This window comes from Zalophus californianus, chromosome 5, assembly GCF_009762305.2.
Source record: "Zalophus californianus isolate mZalCal1 chromosome 5, mZalCal1.pri.v2, whole genome shotgun sequence".
Lineage (NCBI taxonomy): Eukaryota > Metazoa > Chordata > Mammalia > Carnivora > Otariidae > Zalophus > Zalophus californianus.
The window spans coordinates 40,281,351-40,298,798 of NC_045599.1; the positions used below are offsets into that span (position 1 = coordinate 40,281,351).

At 36.5% G+C, this 17,448-nt stretch overlaps 1 protein-coding gene across 1 annotated transcript in view; it reads left to right on the forward strand.

Annotated features, from left to right (window-relative positions):
• The window catches only part of SPINK5 (serine peptidase inhibitor Kazal type 5), a 173,793-nt gene that overhangs the window by 118,956 nt on the left and 37,389 nt on the right, over positions 1–17,448 (forward strand). The window contains exons 7-13 of the mRNA XM_027604428.2: positions 5,247–5,374; positions 7,175–7,238; positions 8,352–8,479; positions 9,933–9,999; positions 13,449–13,576; positions 15,151–15,238; positions 17,126–17,253. Coding sequence (XP_027460229.1) covers positions 5,247–5,374; positions 7,175–7,238; positions 8,352–8,479; positions 9,933–9,999; positions 13,449–13,576; positions 15,151–15,238; positions 17,126–17,253 — 731 coding nt within the window. The remainder of the gene's footprint in view (positions 1–5,246; positions 5,375–7,174; positions 7,239–8,351; positions 8,480–9,932; positions 10,000–13,448; positions 13,577–15,150; positions 15,239–17,125; positions 17,254–17,448) is intronic.

Sequence of the window (17,448 nt, forward strand, 5' to 3'; positions counted from 1 at the left end):
ATTCAAGAGTGCAACTACATTGGAACACAGTCTGGCAGCTTCTTAAGAAGTGAAACATAAATTTACCATATAACCTAACAAATTTGGTCTTAGGAGCCTACCCCACTGAAGTGAAGACGTATGTCCATCTGAAGCCAGGCATGTGAATATTCATAACAACATTCTTTTTAATAATCCAAAACTGGAAACAATCTACATGTCTGAAGGTCTGCTGGTGATGGATAAACAAAATGAGCTACATTTATAGAATGAAATATTATTCAGGAATAAAAGGGAAGTGCCACTGATACTGTTATGACATGGATGAACCTCAGGAATATTAGGCAAAGTGCAGGACGCCAGAATGAAACAGTTGCATCTTTATGATTCCATTTATAAGAAATATCGAGAAAAAGTAAATTTATAGTCAGAAAATTCTGTGGCTGCCTAAGGCTAGAGCTGGGAACGGGGATTACCTATTTACAGTTAATTTACGGGCACAGGGGAAACGCTTAGGGTGACGGAAATATTCTAAAACTGGCTTATGGTGATGGCCATACAACTCCATAAATTTACCAAAAATCATTGAATTGTACACTTAAAATTCATGAATTTTATGGTATGTAAGTAAAACCTCAATAAAACTGTCTACAATTGTTTTTCAGTTCACATACCGTCTCAATTTTTGGAATAACTTGTAAATTATTATTACTCAATACAAGTTTTCCTTTTTTCTTAACAGTTTAGAAAAATGGATTTTAAAGCTATTAGTACTTGGGCATTTTGGGGAGGGAATATCTCAGACCAGTATATCAATGGGAATAATGCTATTGGTCTGTTCAACTTTTATTATTAAACCACTGTAGGTATTTTACACTTTTTTTTGTAGCCACATCTCTATTTTGGTTTTCAGATGTTGTAGCATATAGATACTGATAATATGCTTTTATTGTATGTATATCTCAATTTTTATACAGTTATTTTCAATTATCATTGCATGTATTTTTATTTCCATCTTCTCTTTCTCTTATCAATTGTCATAGAAATCTGAATATCAGCTTTTTTGTTAATCTTCTCAATTATTTTTGTTTTCTGTGTCACTTATTCCTATTTCTTTATGTTTGCTCTGCTGCACATTTTGTAATGGATTGAGCAATACCTAGTCTTTAAAATTTTAACTTCTAAGATTCCATGACAAGAGTATGTGAAGATATTAATGATCATCTATCTCAAGATTTGTGCTGGAAGTGTTTCCATTTGTCGCTCTTTGCCAAACATTCCTTAATTTTCCTCCCTTCCAAGTAATACGTTATTTGATTTTCAAATATATTGCACTTCATCTATTTTAAATTAACTTTGATTTTACTGAATTTTGGGCATAGACCATATGACATCGGTTCTTTGAAATTTTCCTAAGACTTTTTTAGTGGTCTAATAAATATTCCACTTTTATAAGTGTTTCCTATGTCTTGGAAAAAATGTTTGTTTGCTGTTCCTTGGATGTAGTTTTCTATAAAAATCTAATGGCTTAAGCATCTTAATTTTTTCCTTGATCTATCAATTTCTCAGAAGTATATGCTAAAATCCCTAAGTCCAGTTACTGATTTATCTAATTCTATCACATCTTTTTGGTTGCAGTCTGACGGAGGTAGAGCCTGTATTATTAAGTGAATGAATGCTCAGTGGTTATTATACCTTCATGTTCTGTTTTTCCTTTTACTTTATATAGTATCCTTTGTCACTTATGCTGCATTTTGGGCTGAATTCTATATTTTTAGTATTCATGTTACTGCATCTGTTCTCTTCTTATTCATTTTTACCTCATATCTTTTCTTATCCTATTGTTTTAATATCTGTGTGCTCTTTAATTTTAATTCTCTCTTATCATCCATACCTGGTTTGATCCTGTTTTTTAAATCCAACCACAAATCATGTTTTAATTTGTGTGTTTAGCTCATTTACAGTTGTTATTTCTGTTGTACTAGAACTTAATTCTCCTAATTTTTCATATTTTCAGTTACCAGATTTAAAAAATTATTTTAAAAGTAGTTTCTTCCTTCCAGCTTTTCTTTGATGATGAGTTAAATGTTGCATATCTATTTTTGCTCTTAATATGACTCCCCCTATCCAAATATCCGTATTTATAATTATTTATCATCACTATTACTAATGTCTTTGTTTATTGTTAATATCTGTATCTTCTCCCCTAACATATGTTAGCTTGCTTTTATTTGCTTAAAAATCCCTAAACCTCTCTAATTTGTTATTGACCAGATTCTATCTTTGAGTTGCTATAGCTATTTCTATCTTTCTTTGTTTTTTCATTTTTCATTGATTCTAGAAATGTTCCCTATTTCTTCAAATATTTTTCCTATATATGGTTGCCTCCTTTTTGGGACTTTAATTCTATTCACCATGTTCTTTAGATTTTCTCTTCTATTTTGAATTCATTTTCCTTTACCATTGCTTCTCTGAGAGTTTCTTGATCTAATCTTCTGGTTTACAAATTCCTTAGGTACATGTACCTACCCTGCTTTTATTCTTTCTATTGTTTTATTGATTACCATTTAAATATTTTCCATGTCTAAAACTTCCACTTTTTTTCCCATTATAGCTTCTTTATTTCTTGTTTCATATTGCAGATGTTTTATCTCTCTAAAGAATAGTTACAGTCTTGAAAAATTATTTTTCTATGCATTCTGATAATTCTGCTTCAACTGATACTGACTATTGCCCACATTACCGTATTTCTTTTATGTCTTGTTCCTTACATATACAGGTATTTCTACTCTAACATTCCATAATAGCGTTAGTTATTTTTTTCTGCTACAGTGAGTGAGATGGTGTTCAAGGCTACATTTGGTCTCTGCCTCTCCTGGGGAGTGTAAGGATAGGAAAGGAGATGAAGCCTACATCAGAAGGTTCTGGAACCAGTTTGTTGCCACTCCAGTCAGGTTAGGAATCCATCTGTAAGCTCTCAGAAACTGTTAGCATTAGGAAGAGGTGTTCTCTATAAGTTGTGACCTACCAGCCCTTGGAGTTTGGAGAGGGAGGCGGGGGAGGCGGGGGAGGAGGAGTAAATACCCACAGCTGTTCTCAGGGCCTCACAGCTGCGCTTTTTATCTGCCCCGTCATCACTCGTCATCACCCTGCCAACACCTGTGACCTAGTATGACACTTGCTTTTGCTGAAGGGGGATAGCGGTGATTGTCCCAAGTCAATAAAATCAATCCATATCACCCATGCTTCATTAGTTTCTCCAGAAATGACCCTAGAGAGAAAACCTGCCGCTCTCTGCTTTTTCCTCACACAGCAGCCACACTCCATTGTGCCCCTGAAGCAGGACAGTCTAGTTCCTATCACAGATCCTTTGCACTTGCAGTTCTCTACTCCTGGAATGTCCTTCCCTCAGATCTCCAGTGGCTGGCTTCTCCTCATTAATCCCATTTTACCTCAAATGTTACCTTTATGGAGAGATCTTTCTTGACACTGTATTTAAAATAGCCATCATTCTAGTTATTGTTCAGATTATTTTTAATAGCATTTATTTTAATTTCAAATTACCATATTTATGGTCTTTACCTTCTCATCAGAATATAAGTTCCTTAGAGCACATATTCCAAGTTTTTGTTGTTGGTTTTTTTTTTTTTTTGGCAGTGTCTTCATCTAGTAGAAACCCAGAGGCTAGCAGATGTATAGTGGATTTTGAGGAACAAATGAACTACTGAATAAATGAAATAACACATATAGCCATTACTTATCTTCACTCTATTTTAACTTCTTCCCCAACAGATGACATGAACAGTGGGTTATGTTCCATAGCTTTTTTTTTCTACCTTAAATTCTTTTTCTTTTTTTATTGTTTTTCAGAAGTATTCCTTGATGTAAACTTTTGGTTCACAAATTCACTATGTATTTGTAATTGTTCTTTTATTGTTTCTATTGTGTAACATACTAGGTCACAGATCTATATTCTAAGTGTTCCACATCTATATTTAAAATATTTTTATTATGACAATAACATCAAAAATTTATTTTGTCATGTGATATAATAACTAAAAAATTCTCCAGTGTCATTCTTTGCTTTTGGATAGAAATGAAATTCAAGTTAAGTCTAGGTCTTCTTTAGTTAGCTCATGTCACAATAGTGTTGCCAAATAAGGTTTCCTAAGTATTCATTTGATGCTCAGCACAAATCTGTAGGACAGATGGGGTGTGAATTTTCCATTTGTCAGACAAGGAAAGTAAGGTTCAAAGAGGTAGAGTGAGTGGGTGGCAGATGTGAGAATCAAACCCTAGTCTCCAGTTAACCACCTAGTGTAGCTGTTTTCCTCACCATACAGGTATGTCCCTAAGTATGTGTCATATTATTTGAGCTGAGATTTGGAGATTTCTTCCAGCATCCTCAAAACATGTTTCATGATTGGCTTGATTGTCAGTGAGGAAAATGTTTAAAATAACAACAACAATAACAACAGTGAAGGGTTATGATATGCTATGCGCCGTTGTAAATGCTGTGCACGTATTCATACACTGAAACTTCTTTAAAATGCTGAGAGGTGGGGCGCCTGGGTGGCTCAGATGCTTGAGCGTCATGATCTTGGGGTCCTGGAATGGAGCCCCACATCAGGCTCCTGGCTCAGCGAGGAGCCTTCTTCTCCCTCTCCCTCTGCCTCTCCCCCTGCTCATGCTCTCTCTCTATCTCTGTGTCTCGAATCAAAAAAAAAAATGCCGAGAGTTAGTAATATTGTACACATTTTGCAAATAAGGACACTAAAGCACAGAGGGGTTATGTAACTCCCACATCACACAGCCAGTATGTGGCAGAGTTAGAATTATAAGCCCAGCAGTCTGGCTCCTGATAACTACCCTAATCTATAATAATAAAAACTTCATTGTAGCTTAGAGTTTACAGAGAGCTTTCCTATTCTTATCTACTCGACCTCATTATCACTCTGCTAAGAAGGCCGGCAGGATTTGACAAACAGTATGCTAAGTTTCAGAGGGGAGACTTGGCCTACCTCACCCAGATAGCAAGTGGCTGAAATCAAATACCAATTCTTTCTCCTAAAATCTATTTACATCTCTGTTCTTGGGCCATGTTTTATTATTCATGATGTTATTTGTGCAGTCTCCTTAGTCTGTTTTGTTTTCCAGTAAGTGATCTTGTTGTGGGTTTAAAATATTAATGTATTTATGTATCTAAGGACTATTTTCTGTCTTATATTTTGATGTTATAGTTTGATGTTTGATCATGTCTCTTGCAGTTGAACTGTGATGATTTCAGGAAAGAAGAGAGAAATGGGGATTTTATCTGTACCTTCGATAGCGCCGCCGTCTGTGGCACAGATGGGAAAACCTATAGCAACAAATGTGCGCTGTGCGCTGAGAACGCGTGAGTATCTGCAGCAGGCTTTCTCCCTAAAGCATGCTCTCCGTGTAAGTACATGCCACAGTTTTTTCTTACAGTCTTTAAAATATCAATTCATTTTGCGAAAGTTAGCCATCCAGAAATTATTAGGACCACTCATTTTACTATTCTTAAGGAAAAAAATATGAAGTGCAACACTTTATATTTTACAAAGCACTTTTGTATGCAGTTTATCAGAGAGTTATCAGTGTCTCTGTGAAGTAGACAGACATCTAATAGATCTAAATCTAAGTATCTACCTGTATGCACATATAAGCACACAGGTATGTACACGCACTTATATACATATACATATACATACAGACATCTGTCCCTTTCTATCTAGGAATATATCTTTTTTTACAGAGAATTATTTAATCATCAAATGATTTTTTTATTTAGTGCTCAGTAATTTATAATATTAGAATAGATAATTGGAACTTTTAATATTGAACTTCTTTCCATTGATTTGACCTTTGTCACATAGCTAAAGCATCTCACATTTTGTCGCCGTTTGATTCTTTCTCCACCCTCAATGCTACGTTTGGCTGTCGGTTGTCAGTCAACAAGATGGCACACCTGCTTCACAGGTTCTGGCCTGTGGCCTCAGTCTTGAATTGTCTGCTCTTCACTTTTTGCACACATAATAACAACCAGTGCTTGAAACTAATAAAGGATATGATAAATATTCAGTCTTCAGGGTTCTGCAAGCATTATCCCTCCTTGTAATAAGTATCTTTACCAAAATACAACTGAATTAAATCACTCTGATCCCTTGCATTATTGCATTTTCAGAGATGCACTCTGAAATGATGCCTTCACCTCTCACCAGTGGTCAACATAAATGGAAAACACAAACAGACATAGGGAGAACACACAGGTTTTATTAGATATGTATTTTGTAATACTATTATGGGCACACTGTACATTTAATTACTACTATGTTTTATGTGGGGGATCCTGTGATAGATTCTTTAAATCTCTTCAGGTCTAAGTGTCACCCCTAATTTCTGGTATACTTCCTTCATTATACAGTGAGAACCATACTGCTCATTGGGTTTCTTCCTTAGCTTTGTCTACTAGGGCACTCTGCAGTAACATTGGTATTCAATTTTTTTTTGTTTCCCTCAGATGATAGCTTTTGATATAACTTCTTGTAACTTTTAATAACTTCATTTTTCTCTTTATATTGTTTTTGTTGTTTTTTTATTGTTATACAGAGGCTGTGGTTTTAAGCTGCCTTACCTTTTTAAAAAGTAGGAAATGTATTTTACATTTATGGTTCTGTTTTCAGATAGTGTTAAAGCTCTATTAGACTGAATAAACTTAATTCTTGGTACTTAAGGTACTTTCCGTGACAACTAAAATATTAGTCAGCATAACCCAAACAAAGAATAATAGAGCAGGATGTTAGATCATTTAAACTTGAATTCGTATATTTAAAACATCATTATCAACAACAGCATAGTTCTTTGCTGTTTTTAGTTATAAGGTGTACTTTTTCCCTCTCTTCTGATATGGACCCTCTTTAGACATAGGAAAGAAAATTCTAGAAATAATATTTATAGGTCTGACTCTTATTAGCCCTCCAACATAATTCTATTTCTTCAACTCCAAGTTATAAACACAGGCTCTCATTAGAAAGAGTAAATGAGGAAAAGAATGTGATGTGACATCTGTTTTCAAGGGCAAAGGAGAATCCTAATACAGTGACAATAAGTTACTTTTGAATGGTAAGAAGTTTTGTGATACTAAACTTCTGTGTCTACTAACTTTCAATTCCAGTAAAACCAGGTCCCAAGTTGGCATAAAAAGTGAAGGGGAATGTGAGACCAATAATCCAGATCAGGTGAGAACAAGTGTCAAAATGGTGGGAAATCTTGGGAGGCTGACTTCAAAGAGAAAGAAGATGCTCTCCTCTTCCTTCTTTGGTGGGGTGTTAGGAAGGAAGCAATTCTTGCTTTACCTAAGATGGGGCCCTGCTTGTTTAGATGAAAAGCAGTTGATAGTTCCTGTAACTGGAGCAGGTGACTTTGGTAGTTAGACTTTTCAGCTCTATTTCTGCTTTCTATGAAAAAAAAATCAATCCATCCATCCATCCATCAAAAGGAAACTACACTTACAGTAGAAAGGGCATTATGCTTCAGTCACCTCATCTGAATTGAAACCCTAGCACTGTCACTTGCTGTCCAGAGACCTTAGGCAAATTACTTACCCACACTGTACCAGTGTTTCCATATCTAAAAATGAGATTTGGATTAAATAGCTTTTCCCTTTGCTAACATTCTGTGCACTTGTGATTATAGGAGAAAGAAAGGAGTATCTCAGACATACCACACTTGACTTTTTCTAGCTGAATGTTTTTTCCTAAGTCAAGGTTTGGTGTGCCCTTTCTATGCTCCTAGAGCACCTACCAGGGCAGTTAGTACATCATATTTTATTTTATTTTATTTATTTATTATTTTTATTTATTTATTTGAAAGAGAGAGAGAATGAGAGAGAGCACATGAGAGGGGTGAGGGTCAGAGGGAGAAGCAGACTCCCTGCTGAGCAGGGAGCCCAATGTGGGACTCGATCCCGGGACTCCAGGATCATGACCTGAGCCGGAGGCAGTCGCTTAACCAACTGAGCCACCCAGGCACCCAGTACATCATATTTTAAATGTCTCTTTGTGTCATCCAATAGATCATGAGCAAGTTGAGTGCAAGGACTGTGTTCCACCTTAGTTCTAGCACATACTAGGGTATCTGTGTTTACTAATAAATGAATAAGTAAATGAGCACCATATGCAAACTCATGAATTATGCAACACTCACTAAGCTACTTCTAGGCATCTGGCACTGCTCTAGGTGGCTAGTGTGCATTGGGCAGAGAAGCACTGAGTACTATAAAATTCTGAAAACCGTGTGGAAGGCATTACAATCAGGATGGTGAATGTTAAGTTCTTTTCCCTGTTCTTCAGGATGTATGTAGTGCTTTTCGGCCTTATGTGAAGGATGGAAGACTTGTATGCACAAGGGAAAATGATCCAGTCCTTGGCCCTGATGGCAAAACACATGGCAATAAGTGTGCCATGTGTGCTGAGCTCTTGTAAGTATCATCATTCCCACGCAGGCCAAGTAGGTGGATTTGATGAGGATGCACTTGGTTGCTGTCCTGAGAACCACTCTACAGAGAGATACAGTCCTTTTCATGAAGCATACAATTCTTTGCCTTCTTAAAGTGAAATAGTCCTTGCTCTCTGAATGACTTCTTTTCTTTTTAATTCATATCATCTGCTAGAGTTTCTTAAAAGGCATGGTTAAGGTAATTATGTTAGTTATTAAATTCAAGACTCTTAATTTGCTTAATTATAATGATAGGACAATGGACAGTGTTTTATACGGCACAATATTTTACAATTTAGAAAACACATTCCTGGAATAAACTAGATCATTCATTTGATGTGCATTGCTTCATTTGTATATGTACAGAGACTCTTACTCAATGTGACAATCTAATTTAAAGTAATAATAATAATAATGTCATGTGGCTGCCTTCATTATTACTATAAAAGGTGGAACTTTAGGGAAGAGAAAGATAGGGTTAACTTTCTCTGAGTGCCTGACATCTGTTGACTATTGAGGCTGAGATGTGAAGAGGATCCAAAGAGTCTTTAATATTCTGGCTGTTAAACAAGATATAGACTCTCTATATGTCAGCAGGCTTTCAAGTGCTCCATTTACATCCACGGATCTTTAAAATCATGGCAGAGAGAGATCTAACAGATTAATAAATTTCACACCTGCCTTTGAAAATTATAGTGTGCTGCCAGAGAATTCAAGGGCACGTCCTCTCAGGTTTACAAAACAGTGATTATATCTGGTTTCCAGACAGGAAATAAGCCTAATTTCTACTTTCTTATCTAGAAGACATGTGGGCTTAGTTTTCCAGCACGCCCCAATTCTGTGACTTTCTGCTTATTTTCACACACTAGCTAAAAAAGAGAATTTGACTTCCCTAACTCTTGGTTTCTTCCTCTGTAGAACTAGTAATGCTTGTCTCTGGATGGGACTGTAATTAGGTAATAGATAGGAGAGGACTTAGAAGCTCAGTTCAATGTCACTTTTTTTCACTGCAATGATTTTACATGAAGGTAAACAAATACTTTACAAGGTATAGAGAAGGTTTACATAAGGGTGTGGACGGCAGTACTTCAAATGCTCAGTTCGGTTTCACCCTTGTCACACCATTGTGTTAAAAAGCTCTTGGTTCTGCCAGTTAAAGGGACTTTTCCCCAACAATCTTCTGTTTGTCAATCAAGAAGTCACACCCATCTACTTTTACAGAACAAAGCTTCTAATTGACTGTCAGTGAGTCAGTTTCACACCCTCCCTTATCTTTGGCAACTTTCTGGCTCAAATTTGAGGGAAGAGCTTGTCTCATGTTAAGTGGATCGGTTTAACAAGCTATGGCCAAGGATATGAAAGTGCCCCTAGCACAGAACTGGACACTGAAAATATGATTGAGCCATAAGCTGACCAACTGTTCTCTTTCTTAACAGCTTAAAAGAAGCTCAAGAAAATGCCAAGAGAGAAGGTGAAACCAGAATTCGACGAAGTGCCGAAAAGGTAAATTCCTCACCGACGTAATTTGATCTTGTGGCCAAAGTATTAACAAAGTTAGGCTTGAATCTTTGAGGTAAGTCAATGACATTGTTCTTAATTTTTACAATAAATTGTTTCCCTTAATTTCAAACTTCCCCAAATTGACTATTTCAAGTATATTAATCATTAGATTAAAATTGCATTTCCCACCTAAAGTTCAAAATATGCTATTTTTAAGAAAAAGGGAAAGAAAGAATATCAGTCAGAAAATATGCAAATTAAATTCTGCTTCATTTCCACCAGACTTCTCTCTGGCTTAGATTAATTTTGCTTTGAATAAATTTTTTTTAATACAACATAATATAAATTAGACAGGAATAACTTTAAAATAATTCTAGAGTCTTTTAAACAGTGTATCCACTGGTGCATTTTATGTATCATCTCATTGATACAAACTGGAGTTATTTGTTGTGATTATTACAATGAGGCCTGCGTTTATAAAAGTCTAGCTTCTGTTTAAAGAAAGATATCAAACAAATATTGACATTGTGGTTTTTAAAGTACCCTTAAAATTAAGTTTTTTCAAATTATTATATGATTTAATTGTTTAGTATAAAAAAATTGTTCCTTTTAGTAATTGAATAAACATTGTAGGTCATACAGCTTGGATTCCCTAAATCACCAAGGTTATTAAACCCTACTTTCACTCTAAGTGATAGCAGTTACTTTGCTAAATGACTAGATTTTTGTTGAGAAGTCAGAACAACTTAGTTTTACCCATAGTTTTGTTATGCTCTGGCTGTGTGAAACTGACCAAGTCATCTCTTCTCTCTGGGCTTCAATTTCTTTGTCCCAAATTAAGGAGGTTGGATAAAGAACCTCATTTTTACCTTCTTGTTGGACTGTGATTCTACTATACCCTGTAGTGCTAATACAAGTGTCGAGGCCTCTTTTAAGGCAACAGGCTTGAACAATGGAAACTGATCAAGGCAAAAGGGCCCACAGTGATCCCCTGGCTGAATACAAACAGGCCCATCAAGCAACCACCTCAAAATATCCATCAGCCCTAACTAACCAATGGGCTACTTACACCCAGACATAGGTACCAAAAAAGGAAAATTCCATACATTCCCATACCTCCTCTCCTTCCCTCTTTAAATACAGCCTCCACCCACTGCCTCATGGCAGACAAGTCTTTACTTGGCTATCCTTCCCGGCCTTCCTTGCAGTGTATCCAACAAACTTTTATCTCTTTTGTTCTGCCTTGGGTGAATTCTTTCACTACCTGTGCCACCAGCCCGCACTCCATCAGGATGCCGTACATTTGGGGGCCCCCATCCAATTGGGAGAGACAGCACAACAAGTATACTATTTTTGTGGATGATGGGCATATGTTTTCCTAAGGATAGACAAAAGTCCAGTTTTTGGTAATCAAGGACTAAAGTTCTACTTCATGATGCTATTCCATCAAGCAAATTTCCCACCCTAAATAGGGTGTTCAACAGAGTTTCAACGAAGGAACATGTCCTCAGTAATTTGTTCAATACTAACTGAGATTTGAAAAGCAGTTCTTTTGGTTGTTAAATTTCAGTCAAAACCTTTGGGTCATCTTGTAATATTGAGCATTTTATTACTCCATAAACATGGACAGTTCTTTTCCATTATCTGTCATCAGGTCTTGTTTATTTTTCCCTCTTTTCCTCTGTGGCTGGGGTCATTGTTTTGGTGGGGTCACTGGACATGACTGTTGAATACGACTGCTTTATAGTGATGGCTCAATATCTGCCCCATAATTAACCTGTCAGTGGGTTGCTCACAAAAGCATTTCTTCAGAATCTCCTCGGATGAATCACAACTTATAAACTGAAATTATCATTGTTTCTTTTATGGGAACCATTGGACAGTAATTTTCCTACCATGCTATGATTATCAGGTGATTGTCTTCCGTGTCTTTATTCCTAGATTGTTACAACCAGGAAATGTGGAGCACACCCACTGCTCCTCCAAAAACAAATGCCTTCTTATTACGAGTCAATTAGGATTCTCTTTAAAGTGTCCTAATGAAATATGAGTTATATTTTAAAAATTGTGAATATTACATCTAGAAAAGGCCCTAAAGAGCATTATTCCAAAAATTCATTGTGTAGTTGGTAAGATAGAGGTGTCTAAGGTGATGGACGTTCGCTGTGATTTCCCAGGGAGTTAGAAGCATAGTCTAGCTGCTCAGGTCTTCCCACTTCAAACCATACTCTTTATGCTCATGTTTTCTTGGCTGAAGTGGGAAAATGAGGGTCACATTGTTGAAAAAGGCTCAGAGAAGCATTTTTTTGTAGGTTGTGTTTTGTAGGTTATGTAGTAATATATGCCATTACCAAACATGTTTATTGACATAGAGTTTCCTAAATTTACAGTAATTTGGGGTAGATAGAGATATAAATATAGCTGTAAATACGAAGTTTAGCCTTCACTTCAGATAGTAGAATTTTCCAAACATGGAGAAAAACCCGAAAGTACTAAACGAAAGCTTTGGGAAATCTGGATACAAACCTTTCTTGGGTTATTTGGGGAAGTCACAGCCTTTAAAATTAAAATTTAAATTTTAGTCTTGGTGTTTTACCTATCTCCAGTGGGGAGTGAAGGAAAATTAGATTCACTCTCTGTGCTTTCCATAGAGGCCTCGACACTTGTATTAGAAATGGACATCCATAAACGAGGCAGAGCACATAAAAGTGAACAACAGCAAAGTCCACAGAGTCACAGAGAGGACAATGGATGCCACCTTATTTATTTTCCTTGCAAACCAGACCCGATTGTTCCTGATTTGATCCATATTAAATAGTGTTTAAGCATCTCATCTTACAGATTCTCTATTCTGCTTGTTGGCAGTTTTTTTCTTTTGTCCTGGCAGCTGCATTTTGTTATGTCTATCTTGGAATTTGTTGAAAGATCTTTTATTTTTTGCAATCCTTTTTTCATAGACTTGAAAGTTAATAAGAGCTATCTAGTTTTATGAGATATTTGCTCAGCCTTATTTTTTATAAGGCTCTTTTACCTTTTTTTAAGATTTATTTATTTATTTTAGAGAGAGAGTGTGTGTGTGCAAGTGGGGGGAGGGGTAGAGAGAGAGAGAGAAGCAGACTCCCTGCTGAGTGCAGACCCCCCCCCCCAAGGGGGACTCGATCTCAAGACCCTGAGATCATGACCAGAGCCAAACCAGGAGTTGGCCACTTTAACTGACTAAGCCACCCAGGTGCCCCACGGCTCTTTTATCTTTTAATAAATATACCACATAGTAGATACAGGTACGTAGTAATTTCATAACATAATTACTATTTCTTATTAATCCTCATTAATATGTTATATGTTTACCAACACCTTCTAGGCCTGATATTCTTTGGCTATAAATCCATGATATATATTTTCTATGTTAAAGAGTAGAAAAATGCTAAATGTAATTACTTACCTTTTTGCAGGATTTTTGTAAAGAATATGAAACCCAAGTGAGGAATGGAAGACTTTATTGTACACGGGAGAGTGACCCAGTTCGTGGCCCTGATGGCAGGATGCATGGCAACAAATGTGCCCTGTGTGCTGAAATTTTGTGAGTACAGATGTGGGTTCTTTGGAAGTATGGGACAGGTAAAATGGAGATTGATGGGAATGGTAAGAATAATGTCGAGGTGCCACTTTGTTGTTGAAAATTTTTTAGCAGTTTTCTGTCCTCCACAAACCATGATATCATCTAGTAAGTAGATCCTAATGATGTATGTCTGTTTCTGAGTACAAATGGATTCTATTTTCTAGTTAGAGGACTGGATTACAAAACACTTCTTAATATTTCCTCCCACCACCTTTGTAAGCCTTTTTACAAGATAGTCATAATACAGAATGAGGGTAAAAGCAAGTACCAAGACTTAGACTGTTTCCTTCAGTAATTATCCCATTGTGACAAAACAGATGTTGTCTCTGAACATGAACAAAACTTCATGTTTATACGTGACTTGGGTTAACTTTATCTTTTCGTCTCAGGCATCTGACCTGGGGGGAAGCACAAATCCCACAACATGTAAATTACAGCATTTATGAAGATGTCTCAGACCAGGTCTTGTCACTCTTTCAGATCCTTGAACTCTTGAAGCTTTCCCCTTTATGCTGTCCTACTTCCAGTTTGTCTCAATCTCGGCCAGCTAGTGTCTCTTCTTCTGTGGATCACATTTCAAGATTATCCTTCTTTGGATAAGACCTCCTGAAATTCTTGATCGAAATCAATCTTTATAACTCTTAATAATTTTATTTCATAGCAATCATCACAGCTAGTAATTATTGCTATGACTATTTGTTGACTGGGTTCTAAGTTCCAAGAACACAGGGTATGTGTCTGTGTTATATATATAGCACCAGACCAGTGCTTGACAAAAAATAGTTACTAGCCAAATGTTGAATGAATGTGTGAATGAAGATCCCTGCTCTCAAGAAGCTTAAAGTTAAATAGCAGAAATAAGCCATAGACACACACACACACACACACACACACACACACACACACACACGTTGCGAGACAGAGTAAGAACTATCCCGTAAGAGAATATTCAGCTATGAAAATACAGTGATGGATGTACAGTTCATTTCCACTTTGAGGTCTAGACTGTCTTCTTAAAGAAGGCAGAATTTAAGCTGAGCAGATTTAAAAGAAGGCAAGATGACAAAAACAGTCATTGCAGTGGAAGGAAATGTTATACATGAAGGCAAAATAAATGGGATTCTTTGGAGAAAGAGTGAAGATTTCCATCTAACAAGGAGCCTTAAGATGATTGGAAAATGTTTGTTCTAGAACTCATAAACACGTAGCTATTTTTCCACCTGCACCTAAATGACTTATTTTTTAAAAGATTTTATTTATTTATTTGAAAAAGTGAGTGAGAGAGAGAGAAAGTACAAGCAGAGGGGGAGGGGCAGAGGGAAAGGGAGAAGCCGACTCCCTGATGAACAGGGGAAGGAGCCCCATGTGGGGCTTGATCCCAGGAACCCTGGGATCATGACCTGAGCTGAAGGCAGACACTTAACCGCTAAACCGACTGAGCCACCCAGGAGCCCCCTAAATGACTATTTTATAACATGAGGATTTGAAGAATCTGTATTCATGTATTCATTTTTGGGTTTTTTTTTTTTCTCCAGCAAACAGCGTTTTTCAGAAGAAAAAAATAAAGCAGATGAAAACCTGAGGAAGACTGAAGAAAAAGTCAAAGTTAAGAGAGAAATTGAGGTGATGATTAGTTTGATAAATTTAGTTATGACTTTTGTGGGATGTGTGTGCATTTTACTCTATAATGCATTTTCGATATTGGTTCATTTTTCCTTCATTACTGATGGATTTTCTGGAAAGCAGTTTATAGTTACTATTTCATAAGATTTAGAAGAATAATTACAACATTACAATTTTTAGCTCTATTTGGAGAAAATTATTCAAGTCATATTAGTAGAATAGTTCCTAAACAAAGGTAATATATCAAAGCATCATCTGAATTCAAAGTTTGATATGTGTGGTAGCTGTTTTAGAGGTCTTCTATGTATCATTTTAATACTCTCCCTTTAAAATCGTACCACATTCTACTTTGTGCACATCTCTTAACTAGTCATTTGCTTGTTTGTTTGTTTTTCTCCTGCTGCCAACTTAGCTCATACATCTCATAGATTTCCTTTGTGTTGATATGTTAACATCCTTCCTGACCTCTATGCTTCTCGCCAACAGCTTCCTCAGTCCTCAAGATTCAATTCATCTTCTACACTGTTTTTATAGAGTGGGAAATATTTCCACGACTCAGTGGCCTTAGGAAAAGCCAACGTTTGAGGGTATCCTAGAGGCTATTTGGACCATTTCACTCCTATGTAACTTATTTTTAACAGCGAGTGTTTGCCCACCTTCTGTAGTGTGTAGTTCACAGTTTCATAAAGCAGCTGACTTCATGTAATTCCATCGTAGTGTCTAAGCCTCACTTTCAACTGATGTCTTCTCTTCAATCCTTTAATTTTATTTCTGAAATCAAATCAATCCTTTTATCTTTCATTTCCGGTTTTCTTCCTTCCTCTTTGTCTTCCTTGTTCTCTTTCCTTCCTTCCCTCCACCCTTCCTTTCTTCCTCCCTCCCTTCCTTTCCTTATTTTCTCCTATAGTTTCTCAAACCAGTCTCCAGCCACTCAAATCCCCACATATCTGGCTGGCTGGGTGGTCTTTCTAAAACAGATTTGCTTATGTTCTTCTCTTCTATAAATATTTATCATTTTCCAATTTCCTAAGAATAAAGTCCAAATTCCCTTCTAGGTTCGATGATCTAGTTTTGGCTTATCTTCAAGGTCTCCTTTTTGACCCCTTCCCAAACCTTCCTCTCTTTATCCAGCCGATTCTTCCTGACAATAATAGATGATCTCAAGATAACATGGTCTTTTATGTCCCTCTGTCTTTGCATATATGTTGTAATTCCTCCTAGAGGACCTTTTTGCCATATTGTTTACCTGGACACATCCTAAAGATGGAGACCTCAGCTATAAACTCTTCTCTGTACTTCCATAAATCATTCTTCCCTTTGTGTTTATACAAATTTAACTCAGACCTGTGTCATATCTCTTAGCTTTTTATATTGCAATTCCTTATCCTGTCCACTTGAGTGATAAAAGAGCTAAATCACATTTATAGTCATATCCCCTTAATACATTTGCTGAATACTTAAATGGGTAACTATTGCATGGAGAGAAATATCACAAAATTTTGGGATGATCCTAAATCCTAAAAGTTTTATTTTTTATCCTTAGCTCCTCTTTGATATCTTTAATTAACAACATCTAAAATGTATAAACAGAGGGCACGTGGGTGGCTCAGTTGGTTAAGCATCTGACTCTTGATTTTGGCTCAGGTCCTGATCTCAGGGATCTTTAATTTGAGATCGAGTATGAGATCAAGCCCTGTGTTGGGCCCCACACTCAGCATGGATTCTGCTTGAGATTCTCTCTCTCTCTCTCTCCCTCTGCCCTTCCCCCCCAACTCACTCTCATACTCTCTCCGTCTCTCTCAAATAAATAAATAAAATCTTTAAAAAAATAAAATAAATAAACAGAATAGATAACTATAGCTAAACTGTCTCATTTTCATTATTTAGAAACTCTGCAGTGAATATCAGGATCATGCAAAGAATGGAATACTTTTCTGTACCAGAGAAAATGACCCTGTTCGTGGTCCAGATGGGAAAATGCATGGAAACTTGTGTTCCATGTGTCAAGACTTCTAGTAAGTATAGAGTATCAGAGTGTCTAAAGAATGCCAAAGAGAAAGGACCTTACAGAGAGTCTAATAGAACTAGCTACTTCCATAAGTGGAGAAACTGGGGCTCAAAATAGGGAAGGGAGTTGAATAAGTTGAATACTTATATTGAGAATGTTAGCAAGAGAGCTGGGAGAAGGACCTAGAGCTATTTACTCCAAT